Genomic DNA, 22,909 nt, shown 5'->3' on the forward strand with positions numbered 1-22,909 from the left:
ATGTGAACAGCTCAAGTTCAGTGAATGTCAGTTAAGTTCAGTAGCTCAGTCGTGCCCAACTCTTTGCAACCCCACGAACTGCAGCACACCAGGCCTCCCTGTCCATCACCAACTCCCAAAGTCTACCCAAACCCATATCCATCAAGTCGGTGATGCCATCCAGCCATCTCATCCTCTGTCATCCCCTTCTCCTCCTGCCCCCAATCCTTCCCAGCATTAGGGTCTTTTCCAATGAGTCAACTCTTTGCATCAGGTGGCCAAACTATTGGGAGTTTCAGCTTCAGCATCAGTCCTTCCAATGAACACCCAGGAGTGATCTCCCTTAGGATGGACTGGTTGGATTTCCTTGCAGTCCAAGGGACTCTCAAGAGTTTTCTCCAACACCACAGTTCAAAAGCATCAATTCTTCGGCCCTCAGCCTTCTTCACAGTCCAACTCTCACATCCATACATGACCACAGGAAAAACTATAGCCTTGACTAGACGGACCTTTGTTGGCAAAGTAATGTCTCTGCTTTTGAATATGCTGTCTAGGTTGATCATAACTTTTCTCCCAAGAAGTAAGCGTCTTTTAATTTCATGGCTGCAGTCATCATCTGCAGTGATTTTGGAGCCCAAAAAATAAAGTCTGACACTGCTTCCCCATCTATTTCCCATGAAGTGATGAGACCAGATGCCATGATCTTTGTTTTCTGAATGTTGAGCTTTAAGCCAACTTTTTCACTCTCCTCTTTCACTTTCATCAAGAGGCTTTTGAGTTCCTCTTCACTTTCTGCCATAAGGGTGGTGTCATCTGCATATCTGAGGTTATTGATATTTCTCCCGGCAATCTTGATTCCAGCTTGTGCTTCTTCCAGCCCAGCATTTCTCATGATGTACTCTGCATATAAGTTAAAAAAGCAGGGTGACAATATACAGCCTTGACGTATTCCTTTCCTATTTGGAACCAGTCTGTTGTTCCATGTCCAGTTCTAACTGTTGCTTCCTGACCTGCATATAGATTTCCCAAGAGGGAGGTCAGGTGGTCTGGTATTCCCATCTCTTTCAGAATTTTCCACAGTTTATTGTGATCCACACAGTCAAAGGCTTTGGCATAGTCAATAAAGCAGAAATAGATGTTTTTCTGGAACTCTCTTGTTTTTTTGATGATCCAGTGGATGTTGGCAATTTGATCTCCGGTTCCTCTGCCTTTTCTAAAACGAGCTTGAACATCTGGAAGTTCACGGTTCAGGTATTGCTGAAGCCTGGCTTGGAGAATTTTGAGCATTACTTTACTAGAGTGTGAGATGAGTACAACTGTGCAGTAGTTTGAGCGTTCTTTGGCATTGCCTTTCTTTGGGATTCGAATGAAAATTGACCTTTTCCAGTTCTGTGGCCACTGTCAAGTTTTCCAAATTTGCTGGCATATTGAGTGCAACACTTTCACAGCATCATCTTTCAGGATTTGAAATAGCTCAACTGGAATCTATCACCTCCACTAGCTTTGTTTGTAGTGATGCTTCCTAAGGTCCACTTGACTTCATATTCCAGGATGTCTGGCTCTAGGTGAGTGATCACACCATCGTGATTATCTGGGTCGTGAAGATCTTTTTTGTATAGTTCTTCTCTGTATTCCTTCACCTTAAGTAAAATGAATATTTAGCATACTGTTCTACATCAAAACAAACTTTGAGGAATGCACCTTTCTTACATGTGAAAATCTGAAATAAAAACCACCCATGTACAGTAACAATATACATATATTTTTCCCAGTTACTAAAATTGTGTTGCCCCCTAAAATGTTCATTATACAACATGATGAACTGTATAAAATTTATTTATTTGGGGTGATCTTAAAAAGTTAAAACTTACAACAGAATTTCTAAGTTTTTCAGGCAGTGGATCTTTTACTTCAGACAAAGGGTCTTCTGGATTTTTCTCTTCTGTTTTTGGAAAAATCTTGGATTGCACCAAAGAGCTTTATGTTAAGAGAGAGAGAGAGAAAATCATAATCTATAAACTAGTACTTCAAACGACAAATAAACTTTATGATATAATAGAAAACGAAGTGATCCAACTGTATCTACTCATCGTGTGTATGCATGCTTAGTCGCTCAGTCATCATGTCTGACTCTGAGACCCCAGGGACTACCCCCGCCAGACTCCTCTGTCGACGGGGATTCTCCAGGCAAGAATACTGAAGTGGGTTGCCATGCCCTTCTCCAGGGGATCTTCCCAACCCAGGGACTGAACCCATGTCTCCCGCATTGCAGGTGGATTCTTTACTGTCTGAGCCACCAGGAAAGCCCATATTTACTAATTAACAAATGACAAAGTTTAAGATGCCATAAATAAGCATACAATAAGAATATTTTAATGAAAATACAGTGTTACATCTTGGAGGACAAAAAACTAACAAATACTCTAGGCCTTGGTGATTACAATGACCCAAAGTTAATATATTTTGAAACCAAATATAGATAAGTCAACAGTGTTTTGACAATGCAGTGGAAAAACAGATCTTGGGAGTTAAATTAGAAAGAAATGCCAATTTACTTAAATTTCTCTAATTCAATAACAAGTGATCACTTACAAAAGCACAGATGGATCACTGCTTTGTCGGCTGAGATGATAGGATACTGCCACTAATAAGCCACAAAAAATGGAGAAAAGCACTGGAATATGCTGGCCATCCCAAGAATCCTGTTGGAAAAAAAAGTTTGACAGAACAATATGTTTCTAATTCACAATGTACCATATAATCCTTTTATGTCAGTATTTTGACATAAAGAGAAAGATAACTGAATTAAACAAAACCTTTTCAGTAATGTTATCAATTGCATTTTATTCCATAAGACTTATTATTACTTTCTGATGAACTAGAATCTAATTGCTAAATGATCATCAGGTTGCTTTTGGTACTAAAGCTCTACTATATGCTAGGAATGACACATTTGTTTCTGATACATGCTGCTATCAATTTCTGTCAAATTTTAAGTCATATTAAGTTTATAGTAAACCATGTCCTATTTTTTTAAAAACAAAATAACCTGTTGTCGCAAACTTTTGATTATACATAATAATGGAGCAGGAAGAGGCAACACATGATGTAATACTCAAGGCAAAACAAACTGCTGACATTTGGTATGCTGCTTTCTGGATGCCTTTGTTCACATGCCATTATATTCCCTAGAGCACTAGGCATTCAGTGCTTCTTGAGTGAATAGCTGTATATTCCCAGAAATAAATAATACAAAGCTAGCTTCTGAGGTCAAGCAGACATGTGGATATGCCATGTCTGCTTTGCTCACTGTAGTATCTCTGGAGTCTGCTAGCATGGTACCTGGTACAGAGTAGACAACACTGGTGAAAGGAATAGTTAACAGTTCTTAAGTATGGCCTGTGAGGTAAGCACCTTTGTCTTTAGGGATTCAAGAGGGGAGAATGGTGGACTACACAATCAAATGGTAGTTTATTATGCAACATGCTCCCCCCCCATTTAATAATAAAGTCTTGGAAATTGTTCCACACCACAACAGAGACCTTTTCTTTAATGGCTACATAAAAATCTAATCATCATCATCATATTATGTATATCATACTCTGTATCAAGCTCCTTTCTCAGATCTCTGTAAGTATTTATAAATTCTTACAATCATCCTCGGAGATATGTACTGTTACTCTCTAATTTATACATGAAGAAACTAAGGCAGAGATGGTTTAAGTATGTCCAGTTAACTGGTGGAACCAAAAACTGAACTTCCTTTTATGTTTGAATTTACTGAGCATAAAATTAAACAGTATGTGAAGAGTTTCAGAATGAAAGAGAGATAAATACATAAGGCAACAAAATAGAGGAGAAAATGAAATGTATGTAAGAACAGCATTAGCATAGTGATGATAACGTAAACACATCAGGTGTATGAGGGAAACAAGGAAGACTGTCTCATAGGAATGTGGGGAGAGAGGCAAAACAAAGGTAAGTCTACAGCTTCCATAATGTGCAGTCCATGGCTAATGCCTAAAACTTGACAAATTTTAAGAAGTATAAGTTAGTTACTTAGAGATACGGAGGCAAACACCATGAGAATCAGCTCAAAGAACTGAAAGTGATAACTCTGAGGAAGGGAAAAAGGGGTACAAAACCTACAATAAAAGTGACTGGGAACAAACATGAGGGAACCTTCTGATGGTGAGAAACTATTTTATATCTCACTAGGGGTGTATATTACACAGGTACATGATTTGTCAAAGCCTGTCAAACTATGTACTTAAGATTCACTGTGTATAAATTCTGCTTCAAAACAAGTATTATTCAACAAACGTTTGACACTATTTATTTCTCTCAGACAAAAGAAAAGCAACCTTAAATTGGTCTCAAAATGACTTACGTTATTTAGATTAATAATTTTGAATCATGAAATATGATGATTAAAAGATTAAAAGCTGAATTTGTTCTACAGGCTGTACTGGGTCTAAATGCTGTTACTTCAGTAAACAATGGCCCACATTCTAGCAATCTCTTTAAAAATACGTAAAGATGTAAGAAGTATGTATGTAACAGTAAAGTTGTCTTAGAGGAAAACTGTTAACTTTTAATGACCTTTGAAGTTCAAGGGAAAAAATGTAAACAAAAAAATCAGAAGTCAGAATTTCTAATAGATGTGTTCAGTTCAGTTGCTCAGTCATGTCCGACTCTTTGAGACCCCATGAACCACAGCACACCAGGCCTCCCTGTCCATCACCAACTCCCGGAATTTACCCAAACCCATGTCCATTGAGTCGGTGATGCCATCCAGTCATCTCATCCTCTATCGTCCCCTTCTCCTCCTGCCCTCAATCTTTCCCAGTGTCAGGGTCTTTTCAAATGAGTCAGCTCTTCGCATCAGGTGACCAAAGTACTGGAGTTTCAGCTTCAACATCAGTCTTTCCAATGAACAGCCAGGAGTGATCTCTCCGAAGAAGCATCAATTCTTCAGCACTCAGCTTTCTTTACAGTCCAACTCTCATATCCATACATGACCATTGGAAACACCATACCCTTGACTAGACGGACCTCTGTTGGCAAAGTAATGTCTCTGCTTTTTAATATGCTGTCTAGGTTGGTCATAACTTTCCTTCCAAGGAGTAAGTGTCTTTTAATTTCATGGCTGCAGTCACCATCTGCAGTGATTTTGGAGCCCCAAAAAATAAAGTCAGCTACCGTTTCCACTGTTTGCCTATTTGCCATGAAGGGATGGGACCAGATGTCATGATCTTAGTTTTCTGAATGTTGAGTTTCAAGCCAACTTTTTCACTGTCCTCTTTCACTTTCATCAAGAGGCTCTTTAGTTCTTCTTCACTTTCTGCTGTAAGGGTGGTATCATCTGCATATATGAGGTTTCTGGTATTTCTCCCGGCAATCTTGATTCCAGCTTGTGCTTCTTCCAGCTCAGCGTTTCTCATGATGTACTCTGCATAGAAGTTAAATAAGCAGGGAGACAATATACAGCCTTGATGTACTCCTTTTCCTATTTGGAACCAGTCTGTTTGTCCATGTCCAGTTCTAGCTGTTTCTTCCTGACCTGCATACAGGTTTCTCAAGAGGCAGGTCAGGTGGTCTGGTATTCCCATCTCTTTCAGAATTTTCCACAGTTTATTGTGATCCACACAGTCAAAGGCTTTGGCATAGTCAATAAAGCAGAAACAGATGTTTTTCTGGAACTCCCTTCCTTTTTCCATGATCCATCGGATGTTGGTAATTTGGTCTCTGGTTCCTCTGCCTTTTCTAAAACCAGCTTGAACATCTGGAAGTTCATGGTTCATTAGGTTGGGGCAGAAGTAATTACGGTTTGCATTGTTGAACGTTGCTGATTGATACTGGGATATGTTCTTAAACACATTCTTAAATTATGTTATACATTATTTTAATGTGCATTTCTTGCTTGTTTTTTGCTAATGACTTATTACCTGCTGTTTATATTTACTTTAGAAATGCTGCTAGATAAAAGGTAAATTTGAACAATTCTTTGAGTTCTAAATGGGTTGTAAAGTAGCAGAGACAATTTGCAACATCAATCAATGCATTTGGCCCAAAAACTGCTAACCGATGTACAGGGTGCAGAGGTGGTTCAAGAAGTTTTGCAAAGGAGATGAGAGCCTTGAAGATGAGACGCGTAATGGTCGGCCATCGGAATTTGACAACAACCAATTGAGAGGATCACTGAAGCTGATCCTCTTAAAACTACACGAGAAGTTACTGAAGAACTCAGTGTCAAGCATTCTATGGTTGTTTGGCATTTGAAGCAAACTGGAAAGATGAAAAAGCTGGATAAGTGGGTGCCGCATGAGCTGACTGAAAGTTACTGTTTTGAAGTGTCATATTTTCTTATTCTATGCAATAACAACAAAACATTTCTTGGTTGGATTAGGATGTGTGACAAAAAGTAGATTTTATACAACAACCAGTGATGACTAGCTCAGTGGCTAGACCGAGCAGAAGCTCCAAAGCACTTTCCAAAGCCAAACCTGCACCAAAAAAGGTCATGGTCACTGTGTTACTGTTTGGTGGTCTGCTGCCCATCTGATCCACTAGAGCTTTCTGAATTCTGGTGAAACCATTACATCTGAGAAGTATGCTCAGCAAATTGATAAGATGCACTGAAAACAGCAATGCCAGCAGGCCACACTGGTCAACAGAAGAGGCCCAATTCTTCTCCATGACAATGCCTGACTGCACGTTGCACTAACAAACTTCAAAAGTTGAATGAATTGGGCTACAAAGTTTTGCCTCATCCTCCATATTCAACTGACCTCTCACCTACTACCACTTCTTCAAGCATCTCCACAACTTTTTGCAAGAAATCACTTCCACAAACAGCAGGAGGCAGAAAATGCTTTCCACGAGTTCATCAAATCCTGAACCATGGGTTTTTACACTACAGGAATAAACAAACTTATTTCTCATTGGCAAAAATGTGTAGATTGTAGTGGTTCCTATTCTGATTAATAAAGATGTGGTCAACTCTATTTATAATGATTTAAAATCCATGGTCCAAAACCACAATTACTTTTGTATCAATCTAATAAATGTCTATATTAGTGAATAGATTAAAAAAATTAAAAAAAAAATTAAACCATTCCTAAAGATATGATTATATTCCCAGATAATCACGATGGTGTGATCACTCACCTAGAGCCAGATATCCTGGAATGTGAGGTCAAGTGGGCCTTAGAAAGCATCACTATGAACAAAGCTAGTGGAGGTGATAGATTCCAGTTGAGCTATTTCATCCTGAAAGATGATGCTGTGAAAGTGTTGCACTCAATATGCCAGCAAATTTGGAAAACTCAGCAGTGGCCACAGGACTGGAAAAGGTAAGTTTTCATTCCAATTCCCAAGAAAGGCAATGCCGAAGAATGCTCAAACTACCGCACAATTGCACTCATCTCACAAGCTAGTAAAGTAATGCTCAAAATTCTCCAAGCCAGGCTTCAGCAATACGTGAACCGTGAACTTCCAGATGTTCAAGCTGGTTTTAGAAAACGCAGAGGAACCAGGGATCAAATTGCCAACATCCGCTGGATCATCGAAAAAGTAAGAGAGTTCCAGAAAAACATCTATTTCTGCTTTATTGACTATGCCAAAGCCTTGACTGTGTGGATCACCACAAACTGTGGAAAATTCTGAAAGAGATGGGAATACCAGACCACCTGACCTCCCTCTTGGGAAATCTATATGCAGGTCAGGAAGCAACAGTTAGAACTGGACATGGAACAACAGACTGGTTCCAAATAGGAAAAGGAGTATGTCAAGGCTGTATATTGTCACCCTGCTTATTTAACTTATATGCAGAGTACATCATGAGAAATGCTGGGCTGGAAGAAGCACAGCTGGAATCAAGATGGCCGGGAGAAATATCAATAACCTCAGATATGCAGATGACACCACCCTTATGGCAGAAAGTGAAGAGGAACTAAAAAGCCTCTTGATGAAAGTGAAAGAGGAGAGTGAAAAAGTTGGCTTAAAGTTCAACATTCAGAAAACGAAGATCATGGCATCTGGTCCCATCACTTCATGGCAAATAGATGGGGAAACAGTGTCAGACTTTATTTTTCTGGGCTCCAAAATCACTACAGATGGTGACTGCAGCCATGAAATTAAAAGACCCTTACTCCTTGGAAGGAAAGTTATGACCAACCTAGATAGCATATTCAAAAGCAGAAACATTACTTTGCCAACAAAGGTCCGTCTAGTCAAGGCTACGGTTTTTCCAGTGGTCATGTATGGATGTGAGAGTTGGACTGTGAAGAAGGCTGAGGGCCGAAGAATTGATGCTTTTGAACTGTGGTGTTGGAGAAGACTCTTGAGAGTCCCTTGGACTGCAAGGAGATCCAACCAGTCCATTCTGAAGGAGATCAGCCCTGGGATTTCTTTGGAAGGAATGATGCTATAGCTGAAACTCCAGTACTTCGGCCACCTCATGCGAAGAGTTGACTCATTGGAAAAGACTCTGATGCTGGGAGGGATTGGGGGCAGGAGGAGAAGGGGATGACAGAGGATGAGATGGCTGGATGGCATCACCGACTCGATGGACGTGAGTCTGAGTGAACTCCGGGAGTTGGTGATAGACAGGGAGGCCTGGTGTGCTGTTATTCACGGGGTGGCAAAGAGTCGGACACGACTGAGCAACTGAACTGAACTGAAAGATATGCAATAATGTTCCTCAATGAATCTAACTGTCCAAAAGTAACGTCTATGATCAATTTCTTGTGTATTCTTCCATAAATGCTCTATGTATATATAAGTTATTGGGTGTGTTTTTAAATAAAGGCACAAAGGGAACATTTATTTTTTGGCCTATTGCTTTCCTTTGTATTCATTCACACACACACACATACACACAGAGGAATATTACTCAACCTAAAAAAAAGGAAATCTTGTCAACTGCAACAACATGAATGAAACTGGAGGGCAATGTACTAGGTGAAATAAGCCACAAAGAGATTCACAAATACTGCATCTTAACATTTATATGTGGAATCTTAAAAAGGGGAAAAAAAAATTAAACTCATAGAAGCAGAGAATAGAAAGGTGCTTGCCAGGGACTGGGAGGTAGGGGAAACAGGGAAAGGTTGGTCAAAGAGCACAAACAGCTGTAAGACAGAATTTAGGTGAGCTGTGGGCAAAGTGGATAAACCGGGTCAAAAGGCACAGACTTCCCGTTTTAAGATGATTAAGTACTGAAAGGGTAATGCAGCGCAGTGATAGAGTTAATGGTGCTGCACTGCACATGTGAAAGTTACTAAGAGGACAGGATCTTAAAGGTTCTCACCGTAAGAAAAAATATTTGTGATTATCTATAGTGCCTTCCCTGGTGGCTCAGAAAGTAAAGAATCTGCCTGCAACGCAGGAGACCCAGGTTCAATCCCTGGGTTGGGAAGATCCCCTGTAGAAGGAAATGGCAATCCACTCTAGTATTCTTGCCTGGAGAATTCCATGGACAGAGGAGCCTGATGGGCTACAGTCCATGCAATTGCAAAGAGTTGGACATGACTGAGCAACTAACACACGGAGATACATATTAATTAAGATTTATAGTGGTGCTCATTTTGCAATATACATAAATATTGAAACTAATATAATGTTATTTGTCAATTATACCTTAATAAAAAATTAAAATAATAAGCTTTAAAAATTTTTTAAAAGATGAATAAGGTCTGAGAAGCTAGTAAGTAACACAGTGACTATAGCTGATAACACTGTATTGTAGAACTGAAATTTGCTAAGAGAGTAAACTTAAACATTCTTACCAAAAAAAATTAAAAAAGTAAATATGTGAGGTGATAAATGTGTTAACTTAATGGGGGAGTTCTTTCACAATTTATATGTATATCAAATCATCATGTGCACTTTAAATATCTTAATTTTTATTTGTCAACTACATGTCAATACAGCTTGGAAAAAAGAAAAATAATACATCTTAGAAATCCACATTTGCACATAAAAATCTATTTTTATTCATTTTCATGATCGTATGGTATTCTATTGTGGGACTATACCATAATTAATTTAACTAGTCACAAATGACAAATATTGGGTCATTTACAGCTTTTGCTGTTATAAACACTGCTATGATAAAATCTTTGTATATAGTCTTTACTCATTTACATAACCAAATCTGCACATTGATTCTATTACAATGGGGGACATCTAAAACTAAAATAGTCTGGTATAAAATGCCATGGCCAAGAAAGAAGGAAAAAAATATATCTCCCTGCCTGTCTTAGGACACAAGGTACTGGTTGGCAGCTTTACAACTGCTGTTCTTTTCTACATAATTACAGTTAAACTGGCTTTTGGAAAATTAGAAAACTTACTGCACTGTTAACTTCTATGGCTGCAATTTCCAAATAATGACCCATTTTCCAAAACATACTCTCCAAACACAGATCTGAAAACTTTTATACCAGATGGTTTAGATGGTGTACCTGGGAGAGCTTGGATTTGGATCTCATTCATTACCTCTAGTTCTTCTCTGGGCCACCAATCAAGCATCTCCCTCTAGGCTCAATTTCCTACCTCCCCTTTTAAATGCAATCAAGCCTCAGATCTTTCTTAGAAAACAAAACCCAGGAAACAATTGTCTCATGCACACAGGCTTCTCAACTATATTCTACAGAGAGTAGAACACGTTTCCTTAATATCAATTCAAACCTAAATTTCTATTAATCTAGCTAGTTTCCTCAGCCAAAATACCAAAAAAAGCTATTTTGCTCAAGTCACCAATATCCTCTATTAAATGCCAAATTAAATAAAAATTTTTTCACGCTGTACCACCTCTCAAGTTTCCTTTGTTGGATTTTGTTTCATTCACTGCGTAATATTCACTGCTTAAATATTGGCATTTCCCAGAGTTCTATCTGTGTCCATTTTCTCCTGCCAACCCAGGGTAGCAATCTTTTTCTTATACTTTAATTTGCTGACGAATTCTAAATCTTTCCATCATTACCACAAATAACTACCATGTACCCCTGGATACCCCATTAATGCCAACAAATAAAAGTGTCTAAATGTAAACAATCCCCTTGCCCAGTAAACTCAAAGACTTCGAATCATGTGCATTAGTATCACTATGTAACAGGCTGTTCAAACCAGCACCCACCCAGAAGTCATCCCAGATCCTACTTGGGCTTTTTTCTTTTTAATCACTGAGTTCCCAAATATATTCACTGAGTCCAGTTGTCATGAAGTCTCTTATCATTTTAAGATGGCAGCACAAGTGACTCCCTACTTCTGATCCTACCTGCTTGTATTTCACACTGGGGACCAAGTAATCCTTCTAAAATGCAACACTGATCATTTCCTTGCCTTACCTCAAATTATTCTGATGGTCTTCCATCTCCACCCAATACGTTCAGGACAAAAGATATTTCAAAATCCAGTCGTTGCTTACCTTTCCAGCCTTACTGTAGGCCATCTTTCCTCATGTACCCAAATTTCCAGCAATTCCAAATTATTTGCTGTTTCCTGTACACAACACACTTTCTTTACAACTCGATGGTTCTTCATCCCTTGTTTCAACTAGCTAATTTCTACTGTCCTTCAAATTTTGGTAAAAAACCACCCCCTTGGAAAATCATCTCTAATCCCTTTAGGCTGAAGAGGATAATGTCTTAGTTCATATACCTGTAATACTCTGTTTTCACAGCCTTCATCCCCTCTATTCACCCTCAGTTAAGAGCTCAATTAACTTGTTAACCACAGTTAACATACCGGTAACTTAAAGGCAGAAAATGGTACTTAGCACAGAACTAGGCACATAGTAAGCACAGTAAATGCTACTGAGTCCATGAGTCAAGGAAGGATGCTATGAGCCCTTCTCATAACCCTTTCAACACTATTATTCTCTGTTTATCTTGTATTCATCATTAAAAAGAATACCAAGAATTGTTTATGAGAAACCTAAAATTTTTACTTATAATTTGGTGACAATTACTTAAAAATGGAGCTAATAGGGCTCATCAGATTCTTCTAAACCAATAATGACATTAAATTTCAGTGCATTAATTTTTACTAGACTGAATCTTAAATTGCAGTACTTGAACTTGTTCTCTAAGTTTGAAAAAAATCTTGAAGAGTAATTACACATATTCTTAAGTAAAAATCTGAAATTAATTTCATATTGTTATCACCATGCCCCACCTCTATCCTAGACCAGCTTAGTTTTTAATAATCTGCTTCTAATATTAACCTATTATTACTGCACAGAAAAGAATTTTCTTTTAGTAATAATTAACTATAAAATTGCTTTCAAATTCAAACTAAATTAGAATGAGAATAATGCACAACATATGAAGACCATGGAAATTAATACTGAAGACATACCAGGAAAAAAAGTAATTAGTCAATTTAAAACAATCTTCATATATTAATAGAAAAGTAGCCCTAATGACAAAACATACTACACGTAATGCTCACCTTTAAGGCCCCATAACATAATCCATACAGTAAGGCTACTGCCACGACGCTACAGGCGAAACTGTAAAGCGCTGCAAGCAGGCTTGTGGTGGCTAGACAGGAGAGGGAGCAGAAATCAACATCCATAAACGTATACATGGGTGGAGAAAACTTGTATAAACAAGTCACTGAAAAGCACTTAAAATAATATGATACTGAGTATAATTAAATATCTACTTGCTCAATTTATGAAAATTGAGTTTCTCTTTATCCTGTCCTTTCAAAAAATTTTGAAATGATAAAGGTTTATTACAGACAATTTCTGATACAAGGTAAAATATATTCACCTTGGAAGGAATAAAGTAATAAAAATCTTTTTTTATTTTACTACTATATCTACAGTAGAAAAAATTATACCTATATTGTGCTTTAAGAATGTACCTTATTATTTATAAAAGTTTGGGAAAATAAAGTTCAAAGAGCCTCAAAAGAAACTAGAAATGTATTTTCACTAAAAGATGTTAGTCTGTCTATTTAAACAGAACTTGTGCTACCCACAGAAGTAAATTTATATTCCTATAATTAATTAATTCTCACAAAAAGTATAGATCTGACTAATTACTAACAACAAAAAAACAGATCCAATGGGATTACTAATAATAAGGAAGAAAGGATGGCTAAGATAACAGACTTCAACAGTAATTTTATATGGTGACCTTAAAAAAAACTACAAGAAAAATTTTTCTTTAGGAGATATTAAAAAGCTTATACCTTGCACAAGTTTATAAATTATGATGAAGCCCACTATTATAAATTATCTACACTAAACCTTCTCCATAGATTAATATAGCACCTATAATAGCCCCCCAAATACTTAAATTGCTTTCTACCCATTAAGTTGTGCTGAACACCAACTGTTCTTAATTCATGCACCTTCAAAACTTCAAACCATTAAAAATGCTCTAGATACACAGCAACATAGAAAAAGCTTAGTTTCTATTTAAAATTTAAACCATAATATCAACACTTTATCAGTAGAGGTAATTTCAATGCTGTACTTGGAAGATACAGACAGCAAAATGTGATGAATAAGGGTCAGTAATTTCTTTCCCTTTCATATTTTTTTTCCTAACTGTGCACTCATCTCTCAGTAAAATGTTGGATGGTTAAACTAAATAAAGGCATATTTTAACCTCAGTTAACCACGGACCAAAGTGTTATTTTCAAGTTCTGCAGAACATTATTCCAGAATAATTTTATTTTCGTCTTATTTTGAAAATAAAATGTACATACAACAGGGGAATACATTTCTAACGGTATCAATTCATATTCACATATTCTACTCTAAAAGCAGAGATATTTCTAAAAATCTTATTTAGTAAAATGTAAAAGCATTCTGGTTTAGGTGTCCCACTTTTGCTTTATTGACTATGCCAAAGCCTTTGACTGTGTGGATCACAACAAACTGTGGAAAATTCTGAAAGAGATGGGAATACCAGAACACCTGACCTGCCTCTTGAGAAACCTGTATGCAGGTCAGGAAGCAACAGTTAGAGCTGGACATGGAACAACAGACTGGTTTCAAATCAGGAAAGAAGTATTGTTACCCTGCTTATTTAACTTATATGCAGAGTATATCATGAGAAATGCTGGACTGGATGAAGCACAAGCTGGAATCAAGATTGCTGGGAAAAGTATCAATAACCTCAGATATGCAGATGACACCACCCTTATGGCAGAAAGTGAAGAACTAAAGAGCCTCTTGATGAAAGTGAAAGAGGAGAGTGAAAAAGTTGGCTTAAAACTCAATGTTCAGAAAACTAAGATCATGGCATCTGGTATCATCACTTCATGGCAAATAGATGGGGAAACAGTGAAATAGTGGCAGACTTTATTTTTGGGGATCCCAAATCACTTCAGATGGTGACTGCCGCCATGAAATTAAAAGATGCTTGCTCCTTGGAACAAAAGTTATGACCAACCTAGAATGCATACTAAAAACCAGAGATATTACTTTGCCAACAAAGGTCAGCCTAATCAAAGCTATGGTTTTTCCAGTAGTCATGAACGGATGTAAGAGTTGGACTATAAAGAAAGCTGAGCACTGAAGAATTGATGCTTCTGAACTGTGGTGTTGGAGAAGACTCTTGAGAGTCCCTTGGACTGCAAGGAGATCCAACCAGTCCATCCTAAAGGAGATCAGTCCTGAATATTCATTGGAAGGACTGATGCTGAAGCTGAAACTCCGAATACTTTGGCCACCTGATACAAAATGACTTGTTGGAAAAGACCCAGATGCTGGGAAAGATTGAAGGCAGGAGGAGAAGAGGACAACAGAGGATGAGAAGGTTGGATGGCATTACCGACTCAATGGACATGAGTTTGAGTAAATTCTGGGAATTGGTGATGGATAGGGAGACCTGGCATGCTGCAGTCCATGGGGTCACAAAGAATCGAACATGACTGACCAACTGAACTGAACTGATTCTAACAATGAAACAAAGCTCTGAAACTAAATATATAGAATATCAAATGTATACACTAATTCAAAATGTAAACATAATGCCACATATCAGAGCTCAAACTACTTGATCTTTTATAAATATTTCATGAGTCTATATAAGTTCCATGTAACTCACTGTAACTTTAAGGTAACAGTATTTTAACACTTGTTACAAATCAACTCCATTATTCCCAGATCTTTCACTAAAGTAGCAGACTTGACTATTTTTTTCCTATCTACAAACTAATCCCTGTTCAATCTTTAATTACTAAATAGTGCATTTTCTAATTTCACTTCTAAAATAAAAACTGAAAAAGCAACTTAATGGTCAGTTTATTGTTTAATGATCCGTAAAAGTAATACTTTAAGCTTAATTTTTATAAGGAAGTACTCACCATTACCACCAAAGATATGAATATCCAATTGTTCACAAAGGTACATTACAAATGTATTCACCTGAGGCAGGAGACCAATGAAAAATACTATTGGGAAACAGAGTGTAAACACTATAGAAGGAAAGAAAAGCAAGTTAAAAACAGCATGTCACATCCATCCCTTTGTTCATCTTAAGACCATAAAATAAATGATAAAAAGGAACCCAAAATTAACATAGATTATTAAGCAAGTTTCTTACAATTGCTTAAAACTACTAAGCAAATTTCTTAAAGTTACCATTTTAAATTATTTCTCTACATACCTGGCTGAGTATTAAATAATCTTTCCAACTATGAACAATTTGGTGTTTCATGTAATAGGAACCTGAGATAAAGATCCAAGGAAAATCTCTCATTCCATCGGCTATATTTGTTCATCATCAGTTTTTTCATTCCTAACGCCCTATAGTTTTTTCGTTCTTTACTGAGAAGATGGCAATAAATAGCAAAATAAGTCCACTAAAACTATTTTTACCTATATAATCAGTCTACTGATCAGTGAATGGTTTGCATACAAATAATGTTAAGACCTACAATACCTTAAGATGACTCACCTATAACTAAATCCCTGGCCGATATAAGCACAAGAGGATTGGTGAAAGTTATTCCATATAATTTGAACTTGGTTGTTGTTAGGTTTCTGCTACCATAATCCAAGAGCCAAATAAGACCACAGCACAAACAGAAATAAACTGGTCTACTGTAGGCAATGATACGATTATGACCCTGAAAATGACATTAAAAAGAAGTCAGTTTAGTTAATTTAAAGAGTCACAACTAGCTACTGAGATCTTTGATGGCTTATATTCTGAAGATTCAAAATGTTTCCATACGAAGTCAGGTTTCTGACTGTGGCAGAAGGGAATTACAAATATGGAAAGGAGGAAGAACAGAATAAACCTTAGGATGTTAGATTGAAATTAAGTATCAGTATGAACTCATTATTTTTAATAATGCAGACAGATGAAGAATAAATGTGTGACTATGTGTGTATACATATATTTTTCTAGTTTTATCCACTGAGAGGACCTAGTAGCAATGACATTCTAGTAATAAAGATTACTAGCAAACCGATCTTAGTTTATAAATAACAATGCTCACTAAAAGGAACCAAGGATCCACAGAGAAAAGGGTGATTTCAGGCTAAGACGGGGAAAGTATAAGATGAGCCTGGTACAAATTATTGTGCTCCTAATGGAGAAAAAACTTTTAAAATGATAAAAGTATGTCAAAAGGACAAGGAAGGCAGCTGATGGGTTCTCAATGGTCAAATCAGGGACAATTTGAACATCAAAAGTAATGATAGTAACATTATGGTCCATTTAATAAAGTAAGAGTCTGTGGATCCACACCAATACAAGAAAAGGGAAAGTTCTTATGATAAGAAGTCAACTAATAAATATAGAAGGAAACATGGACCTAAAAAAATCACTATTTGGTCACCAGCCAAGAAATATCAACAGATATTAAAAACAAGTCGGTGGAGATATGCAGAGCAACAGGATATATACACAATCTCAAGTATCTCCTATATAGTTATTGACTACAAGAGAAAAATGATTAGAGTACTGGTTCTCAAGGGGCGGGGGCAGGCAGGGGGTGGGGGGAGATTTCACCCTCCAGGGGACGGCTGGTGAAGTCTGCAGACACTGTGGTTGTCACAACCAGGGTGAGTATGCTGTTGGCATCTAGTGGGTAGAAGTCAGAGATAATGCTAAACATCCTACAATGCACAGGACAGAGCCTCCCCACACCCAGCTTTCAACAGACAATTATCCAGCCCAGAATGTTAACACTGCAGAGTTTGAAAAACACTGCAGACACTACCCTTAGACAAAAGATCAGTTATCACCAGTAAAAGCATACATCAGTTATCATGTGCTTCCTTATATGATACACTGAGAACACATTGCTTTTGTAATATTTCTACCAAAAAAGCACAGCCTGTATCTAATAAGAAATATCAAAGTCAAATTGAAGGTCGTGTATAAAATAGCCTGTATCCATTAAAAATGTCAATATTGTGTCAAATACTGAGGAACTGCTCTAGATTAAAGGAGACTACCAAGAACAAATGCACAATCACCGAGTTTCTTCTGCCAATGAGAAAATACTACCACAAATCTTAATTCAATCTGACTTATGACCAAAAAAATGGTTTTTGAGGAATGTCAAGGAATCACAAGTTGTAGGTGTATCAGAGTGACTTACATGTCTAGGAGAAGAAGAATCTGGTTGAACACTCTGAAAAAGAACAGAAAGATAGATTATATTATTGAAGACCTGGGAATTTTACATTAACTTCCAAAATACCTGAAATAATTTTAAGTGAATATTCTATAGCTAAGTCATGACCTGTGGAGAAGGCAATGGCACCCCTCTCCAGTACTCTTGCCTGGAAAATCCCATGGGCAGAGGAGCCTGGTAGGCTGCAGTCCATGGGGTCGCTAAGAGTCGGACACGACTGAGCAACTTCACTTTCACTTTTCACTTTCATGCATTGAAGAAGGAAATGGCAACCCACCCCAGTGTTCTTGCCTGGAGAATCCCAGGGACGGGGGAGCCTGGTGGGCTGCCGTCTATGGGGTTGCACAGAGTTGGACACGACTGAAGCGACTTAGCAGCAGCAGCAACAGCAGCAAGCCATGACCTGTAGGTCATTAATTCTGCTGAAGCATCAACAGAAGATGAAACATCAGCTCCACTCAAATCCTTCCTAACACTTAACCTTATTATGTTTCTGAAATAGCATAAGATGATCTAGCATATGAAATAGCATAAGATGGATCTATCAGCATAACAGCTGATAGATCCATCTTACTCCTTGGCCCATTAGAACATCTAAGTACAATTAAGGCAGAATGCTTTCTTATGGCAACATCACTCCATTCAGGACATGCACAAACTATGAGTGAGCTTATAAAAAGGATTCCAGTTATGCCCCAAACTCAAGCTTACTGAACAATTCAATGGCAGTTGTATTAAGTATACATTTAATACGATGCATTTTCACATCAAACTCAAATTTAGGTTATATCCTTCTAAGAGACCATCAATTTTCCATAAAAATGTTCAAAAGGTATTATGCAGTTACCTCCCAAATGATGACTTTTCTCCCAAGTTGGAGTTCATTTTCAACAGCATACCAAAGAATTTCACTAGGACAGTCTATTGCCATCCTGTAATTCAACACTGGACTAAGATCACAGAGTTTGGCACATAGCCCTTGTCTGGTCTCTTTAAACTCAATTTGAATGTTTATCCTCCTAAAGCTCTGTTCCTGCCTTTCTTACTTCTGTTTATGATATTACTATTCTTGTAGTCAAGTAGATTTAAAAAATCTGAAATACTAAAAAAATCGCATTCATCTTTTTGCCTTTTCATATCTAACCATATTAAGCAGTGGACAAAATTAGAAAATTAGAAACACTGAACCCAGGGAATGAATTCAAATGGTTTAAGGCAATAAAGGGATGGTTTAATGGGAACTGAAACAAAAAGGCCAAAGTCCAGAAATTTTAACACAGAATCACCAAATTTAATCAGAGAGACTTTAGGTAATGCTATTAAAGGTCAAGAAGGAAGGAGCAGAGGCTCTAAGATCTGGGTTGGTGTACTACTACCAAATCCTAGAGGAGGAAATGGCAATCCACTCTAGTAGTCTTGCCTGCAGAATCCCATGGACAGAGGAGCCTGGTGGGTGACAGTCCATGGGGTCACAAAGAGTCAGACACAACTGAGTACACACACATACAGACTATGATCAAAAGCAAAAGAACTGGGAGAGGAAAAGATCAGAAGACGACCGTGTGCCCTTTTCAGAATATGCCCAGCTTCCTCTTAGATATATACAACTAACGCTTATGAGAAAGGTGAAGACTGTGAAATAAAAATTCTGGACATGATTTATATAGAAGTATATAAGAGTGGCAATAAAAGAGGATGACTTCATTGGCAAGAAAGTGCAAACTGAAAAGAGGGCCAAATAAAACGCTAACAAATTCTCGTAAATTAAGAAGTGGTCAAAAGAACAAAGAGGCATCAACAAAGAAAAATAAAGTTACTTGAAAAGTAGGATAATCATGAGGGTAGTATAAGATCACAGATCAACAATGAGGAAAACATAAAAACAGAGCAGCACTCACAGAGAACGAAGACTAAGACCATAGATTTGGCAACTAGAGATTATTAGTGCACAAAGACTGTAATTTCAGTACTGCAATGAGGGAAAAAGTATGGATGGGTCTTGAAGAAATAGAGCAGTTGACACAGGTGGCTTACTCTAGAGGTCTACAAATGGAGAGAGAAGAAAGCAAGGATAGCTGATGGTGTAAACAGAACTAAACAAATAGTTCTCGGGATGGGATAGGGTTCTGCATGTTAGTATGTACCAGGCAAATAAACAGAACTGGCTAAGAAAGGGAAGAAAACAGTTCATGTTACCCATGCACAGTGAGGCTGCATGGAGGGTAAAAATTTAGGTATTTAATTCTCCCATTTATGGAAAGCTTAAAATTGGTTATTTCAGAGCCACTATTTGAACAAAAGTAAAGGGATGCCAATCATGTGCTCTTGGTGTCCTCAAAGAATAAATATGCTAGTTTTGACATTATTCTATCTACCAATGATGGATTTTAACAAATTTCACCTACATAAGAGAAGACTCAAATATGAGACTAGGAGGGTTAATGTTGATAAATTAAAAAGAAATGAATTTCAAGAACTCAAATTCTTGGGAATTCCTGGCAGTTCAGTGGTTAGGGCTTGGTGATTTCACTGCTGGGGTCTGGGTTAAATTCCTAGTCAGGGAACTAAGATTCCACAAACCATGTTCAGTTCAGTTCAGTTGTTCAGTCGTGTCTGACTCTGTGACCCCATGCGGCAAAGCCAAAAAAAAAAAACCTCTTTCTTTTGATAAGTGCCCAAATATTTAATACAAAAAAAAGTTTGGGAAGTTTAATTCACATATCGTTTTTTTTAAGTTTATATGTCCCTTTTGTTCCTTACCCAATCTAATGTAAACATCCAAGGAAAATAAATCTAAAAGTTATATTCTTAATGTAATTCAATGAATGATACAAAATCTTCTGCTTTTTAACACAGCTACTATGCCAAAGCCTGAAGAGAAGAGAGATGCTGGTACCTTAAGCAGTGAGTACTGACAGCTGGCTATCACCAGGCAGAACTGGAAGACCCAGATATCTCTGAAGAAGCCTTGTATAAGAAGAATGGATCCCAAAAAAGCCACAAGAATAGCCAAGATGACAGCTAACACATTTTCCAGGATCTCACGATTTCTGTAGACAGAAAAAAATTATCAGTAAGTACATGATCAATATAAGAAATGAATTAGAGTGAAAAGGGGGAAGACATCCATATGAAGTTCATATTATATTTGGTACAATGTTTTTTTTTCTCCTTTGTCCTAGGTTTGAACAAGGCTTTGGCTCATACCGAAAAAGTATGCCCAGTTGAGACAAAAAGCTAGCACACATTCTTTAAATTTTTTTAATTTATTTTTAATTGGAGGATAACTGCTTTATAATATCATATTAGTTTCTGCCACATATCAACGTGAATCAGCCACAGGCCCTCTCCCTCTTAAGGCTCCCTCCCGCCTCCCACCCCCCACCCCATCTCATCCCTCTAGGTTGTCAGAGGGCAGCGGATTGGAGCTCCCTGCGTCACACAGTGACTCTCCACTGGTCCTCTAACTGCGCATACGGCAATGTGCATGTTTCAGTGCTACTCTCTCAAAGCGCCCTGCCCTCTCCACCCACAGGTTCCACAACTCTGCTCTCCCTGTGTCTTCACTGCTGCTCTGCAGATAGCTTCATCAGCACCATCTCTCTAGATTTCATAAATACGTGCTAGTTTATGACATTTGTCTTTTTCTGACTTACTTCATACTGGATAATAGGCTCTAGGTTTAGCCACCTCATTAGAGCTGAGTCGAACGTGTTTCTTCTTATGGCTAATGTTCCATTGTCTATATGTACCACAACTTCTTTATCCATTCATCCGTCAATGGACATCTAGGCTGCTTTCAGCTCAGTTCAGTGGCTTAGTCGTGTCTGACTTTTTGTGACACCATGACTGCAGCACGCCAGGCCTCCCTGACCATCACCAACTCCTCGAGATTCATTCCTCCAGACTCATGTTCATTGAGTTGGTGATGTGATCCAGCCATCTCATCCTCTGTCGTCCCCTTCTCCGCCTGCCTTCAGTCTTTCCCAGAATCAGGGTCTTTTCAAATGAGTCAGCTCTTCCCATCAGGTGGCCAAAGTATTGGAGTTTCAGCTTCAGCATCAGTCCTTCCAATGAATATTCAGGACTATTCTCCTTTAGGATGGACTGGTTGGATCTCCTTGAAGTCCAAGGGACTCTCAAGAGTCTTCTCCAACACCACAGTTCAAAAGCATCAATTCTTCAGCACTCAGCTTTCTTTATAGTCCAACTCCCACATTGATACATGACTAGTGGAAAAATCACAGCTTTGACTAGACAGACCTTTGTTGGCAAAGTAATGTCTCTGCTTTTTATTATGCTCTCTAGGTTGGTCATAACTTTTGTTACAAGGAGCAAGCATTTTTTAATTTCATGGCTGTGGTCACCATCTGTGGTGATTTTGGAGCCCCCCAAAATTAAATCTGTCACTGTTTCCACTGTTTCCCATGAAGTGATGGGATGAGATGCCATGATCTTAGTTTTCTGAATGTTGAGCTTTAAGCCAACTTTTTCACTCTCCTCTTTCACTTTCATCAAAAAGCTCTTTAGTTCTTCTTCACTTTCTGCCATAAGTGTGGTGTCATCTGTGTATCTGAGGTTATTGATATTTCTCCTGGCAATCTTGATTCCAGCATGTGCTTCTTCCAGCCAGCGTTACTCATGATGTATTCTGCATATAAGTTAAATAAGCAGGGTGACAATATACAGCCTTGACATACTCCTTTCCCAATTTGGAACCAGTCTGTTGTTCCATATTCAGTTCTAACTGTTGTTTCCTGACCTGCATACAGATTTCTCAGGAGGCAGGTCAGGTGGTCTGGTATTCCCATCTCTTTCACAATTTTCCACAGTTTATTGTGATCCACACAGTCAAAGGCTTTGGCATAGTCAATAAAGCAGAAATAGATGTTTTTCTGGAACTCTCTTGCTTTCTTGATGAGCCAATGGATGCTTGCAATTTGATCTCTGATTCCTCTGCCTTTTCTAAATCCAGTTTGAACATCTGGAAGTTCATGGTTCACGTACTGTTGAAGCCCGGCTTGGAGAATTTTGAGCATTACTTTGCTAGTGTGTGAGATGACTGCAATTGTGTGGTAGTTTGAGCGTTCTTTGGCATTGCCTTTCTTAGGGACTGGAATGAAAACTGACCTTTTTTCAGTCCTGCGGCCACTGCCAAGTTTTCCAAATTTGCTGGCATATTAAGTGCAGCACATTCACAGCATCATCTTTTAGGATTTGAGATAGTTTAACTGGAATTCCATCACCTCCACTAGCTTTGTTCATAGTGATGCTTCCTAAGGGCTACTTGACTTCACATTCCAGGATG

The 22,909-nt window shown here is 38.0% G+C and overlaps 1 protein-coding gene across 1 annotated transcript in view; it reads right to left on the reverse strand.

Annotated features, from left to right (window-relative positions):
• PCNX1 (pecanex 1) overlaps positions 1-22,909 on the reverse strand; it is a 184,123-nt gene that overhangs the window by 59,775 nt on the left and 101,439 nt on the right. The window contains 7 exon segments of the mRNA XM_070377628.1: positions 1,851-1,956; positions 2,572-2,681; positions 12,439-12,530; positions 15,316-15,426; positions 15,909-16,080; positions 17,566-17,598; positions 20,498-20,651. Of these exon segments, the coding sequence (XP_070233729.1) occupies positions 1,851-1,956; positions 2,572-2,681; positions 12,439-12,530; positions 15,316-15,426; positions 15,909-16,080; positions 17,566-17,598; positions 20,498-20,651 (778 nt within the window).

The sequence above is a fragment of the Bos mutus genome, chromosome 10 (genome assembly GCF_027580195.1).
Source record: "Bos mutus isolate GX-2022 chromosome 10, NWIPB_WYAK_1.1, whole genome shotgun sequence".
In the NCBI taxonomy this organism is placed as follows: domain Eukaryota; kingdom Metazoa; phylum Chordata; class Mammalia; order Artiodactyla; family Bovidae; genus Bos; species Bos mutus.